Raw genomic sequence first — 2,908 nt, forward strand, 5'->3', positions numbered from 1 at the left:
GGGCCTATGTCAGTGACAAGCTAGGACGAAGTGCTCCGACAGCGTTGGGCGCCACTGTATGTAAACACTTACCAAAGGGGCGTGTCCCAGTAGCGCACGTGCAGCTATCAGTCTGCTCGCAGCCACTATAAGATGTTTTATTGTAATTTAAGCATATTTTCACTCATGAATGCACAAAGACATGCAGAAAATAGGTTCCTGAAATTTCATGCGCAATATTCTAAACAAAGTGTTAAAATTTGCCAAAAACACGTCAAGCATTGAATGTTTTGAGCACGTTTCAAATACACGAAAGGATATATATGCAACCTCTGTATACGTTGGTTGACAGTTCGTCTCCTTTCCGGTGGTGACGCAAGTTACGACTAACATTTCTGTTTTAAATCGCCCCCAGATTCGAACGCGACCAATCCCGCACTTGTGTGACAGTTTGGGGGGCCCACAGTCTTTGTGCAAGGAAAACCTCATCGGGCAAGATAATGTGCGCTCTCTTTGAGGTATACATAAGGCAAGCCAAGCATAGTGCTAACGGTGGCGAACAGCGCGACACACAGTGACAATGGGTACATAACAGGACCGTGCCTGTCTTGTTGTGTCTCCATTGTCCCTGTGCGTCACGCTGTTGACCACTGTTAGCATGTTGTCAAACCAACTCACCCGGCTTGCCATTTTTACTCAAGCAAGGTTTGTCGGGAGACGTCCAGTTTGCTGACGTCACTTCCTGTCGGCCTTTGCAGTGTGGCGACATCTTTCCTGCTCAAGTGGCGTCACATAATTTTGCCGCGTCATCGACCTCTTGACTGATAACAACGCCGTGTCTTCTCAGGGAATGGGCTCCTTATGCTCATGTAATTAAAGGCTCTTCGACCCTACATATCTCTCGGCAGGTGACGTTGACAACCTTAGTCCGCCTCGTGCGGAAAACCAACGTTAGTAGATAGAAACATTGGGTAAAGCCGACTAGTAGTCCCTTTTAAGCCGAACTGAATATGTTTTGATATAATGTGTTTAACGTATATTCTAGTGTATTTTTAATATATGAGAACTATATTATGCGGGAGAAACATTTATTTCCGACATATTTGTAAGACTTGAGTAAATGAAGAGCGCACAAAACAGCACACACGCAAACAATAACACGAGGCAGACGCTACTTGATACTGTTTATTGAATTCAGGGCCGGCTTATTATATAGCCAAGAAAACTGTGAAACATGTCAATGCCATCATGTGCCTTGAATCTTCTCTAAAGAAATCATGCTGTCATAACCTCCTGAGACCCGTTTATGGCAATTTGTCCAATATATTGGACATTAGCTTTTAAGCCAGTGCTCCCGCGCCGAAAGATTAATCTTCATGAAGACCGCTTGTCCAATACATTGGACAACTGGTGGCGCCATCTGTGCACCTTTTTTGAACTTAAACGGCTCACTTTCCCACCAAAACACTTTGAAAATGGCGGCGTTCAGCGGCGCGGCGTTCTATGGCACCTGCCGGAGAGGTAAGTGTTGTTTCTGCAATTCTTACCTACTTTGAACGCGTTAATTTTGTTGGGTATCAACAAAAATAGAACAGAAAACATGTAGATATTATAATTGTAACTCTACATGACCTAACTTTTCTGTGCTTTCAATTTGATTTCACGTGTCCAATACGTTGGACGCTGGGACTCAGCCCGGTTATTTTGACCGCGTTTTTTAAAATGGCTTTCGTACTCTCGACCACTTAACGCGACCTCTTGCCAAGCTCTTCCCGGCGAATAAAATGTTTTACAATCAATCGCAATAACTGTAAACGAATACTGCTGGTATTTAACGGCTGGGGACGAATTAACGTCTTTTTTGTTGTAGGAGACAGGCCTCGCGTTTCTGATGAGACGGCGGAAGCAGTTTTACAAAGAATTGCACAAGCCAACACTTCAGACATTGACCTATCGGACAGCGACGACGACACTATTCTCGATCCAAACTTCAGTGCACCACTTGAGGATGAAGGCACTGACGAAACCAGCGATGACGAAGGTCCCTCCACATCAGGCACTGGAAGAGCTGAGAAGACTTGGAAACGCCATCAAGGGCAAGGAAGAAATTATTAACGAAAATGTGTGTACAAAATGTGTCATGATGACCTCAGTTATTTATAACATAAATACTACAAAATGTGTCATGATGACCTCAGTTATTTATAACATAAATACTGGCATTGATTTTTGCGAAATTTAATTGGCGCTTATTTTTTGCATGCAGTGAGATTACAACTTGGATCCCTGACTTTGGAGACAACATTGACAGCAGTGAACAACGCTGTTCGTGGGCACCAATTGACTACTTCGTGCAGTACATTCCTAATGAGGTGTACGAAAAAGTGGCCCTGGCTATGAATCGGAGTTATGTTGAGATGACGGGAAAATCTCTGCAAACATCAGCAGAAGAACTGAAAACTTTTTTCGCAATTTCATTGACCATGTCTTGTCTGTGTTATCCACAGATACGGATGTACTGGCAAAAAAAAAACACGAGTACTACCTCTTGTAGCAGACAACATGTCCAGAGATCGATATTTTAAACTGCGACATCGCCTGCAGTTGGTTACTGAGGTTGAAGTCAGCGAAGAAGAGAAGAAAGATGACCTACTGTGGCGCATAAGGCCGCTGTTGGAATTTGTATTGAAGGGCTGCTAGAAGCTTCCTCGCTCAAAGTATCTCTGCATTGACGAGCAAATGATCCCTTTCAGCGGACACACCCAGCTCAAGCAATACGTTCCGCGCAAGCCAAATCCAGAGGGGCTAAAAAATTTCGTCCTTGCTACTCCCGGTGGATTAATCCTTGATTTTGAAATCTAACAGGGAAAGAAATCAAGTCTATACCCAGGGAGTTCCGGAATCACTGAATCCGCAGTGCTGCGGCTGG

General features: G+C 44.1%; 1 protein-coding gene across 1 annotated transcript; it reads left to right on the plus strand.

Annotated features, from left to right (window-relative positions):
• The first annotated feature begins 1,400 nt into the window (after positions 1-1,400).
• On the plus strand, positions 1,401-2,533 carry LOC144103488 (uncharacterized). The gene is made up of 4 exons (XM_077636191.1): positions 1,401-1,500; positions 1,850-2,075; positions 2,246-2,385; positions 2,487-2,533. Exons 1-4 carry the CDS (start codon positions 1,455-1,457, stop codon positions 2,531-2,533), a joined length of 459 nt encoding a protein of 152 aa, XP_077492317.1. The 5' UTR covers positions 1,401-1,454.
• The last annotated feature ends 375 nt before the right edge of the window (positions 2,534-2,908 follow it).

Source organism: Amblyomma americanum, chromosome 9 (genome assembly GCF_052857255.1).
Source record: "Amblyomma americanum isolate KBUSLIRL-KWMA chromosome 9, ASM5285725v1, whole genome shotgun sequence".
Lineage (NCBI taxonomy): Eukaryota > Metazoa > Arthropoda > Arachnida > Ixodida > Ixodidae > Amblyomma > Amblyomma americanum.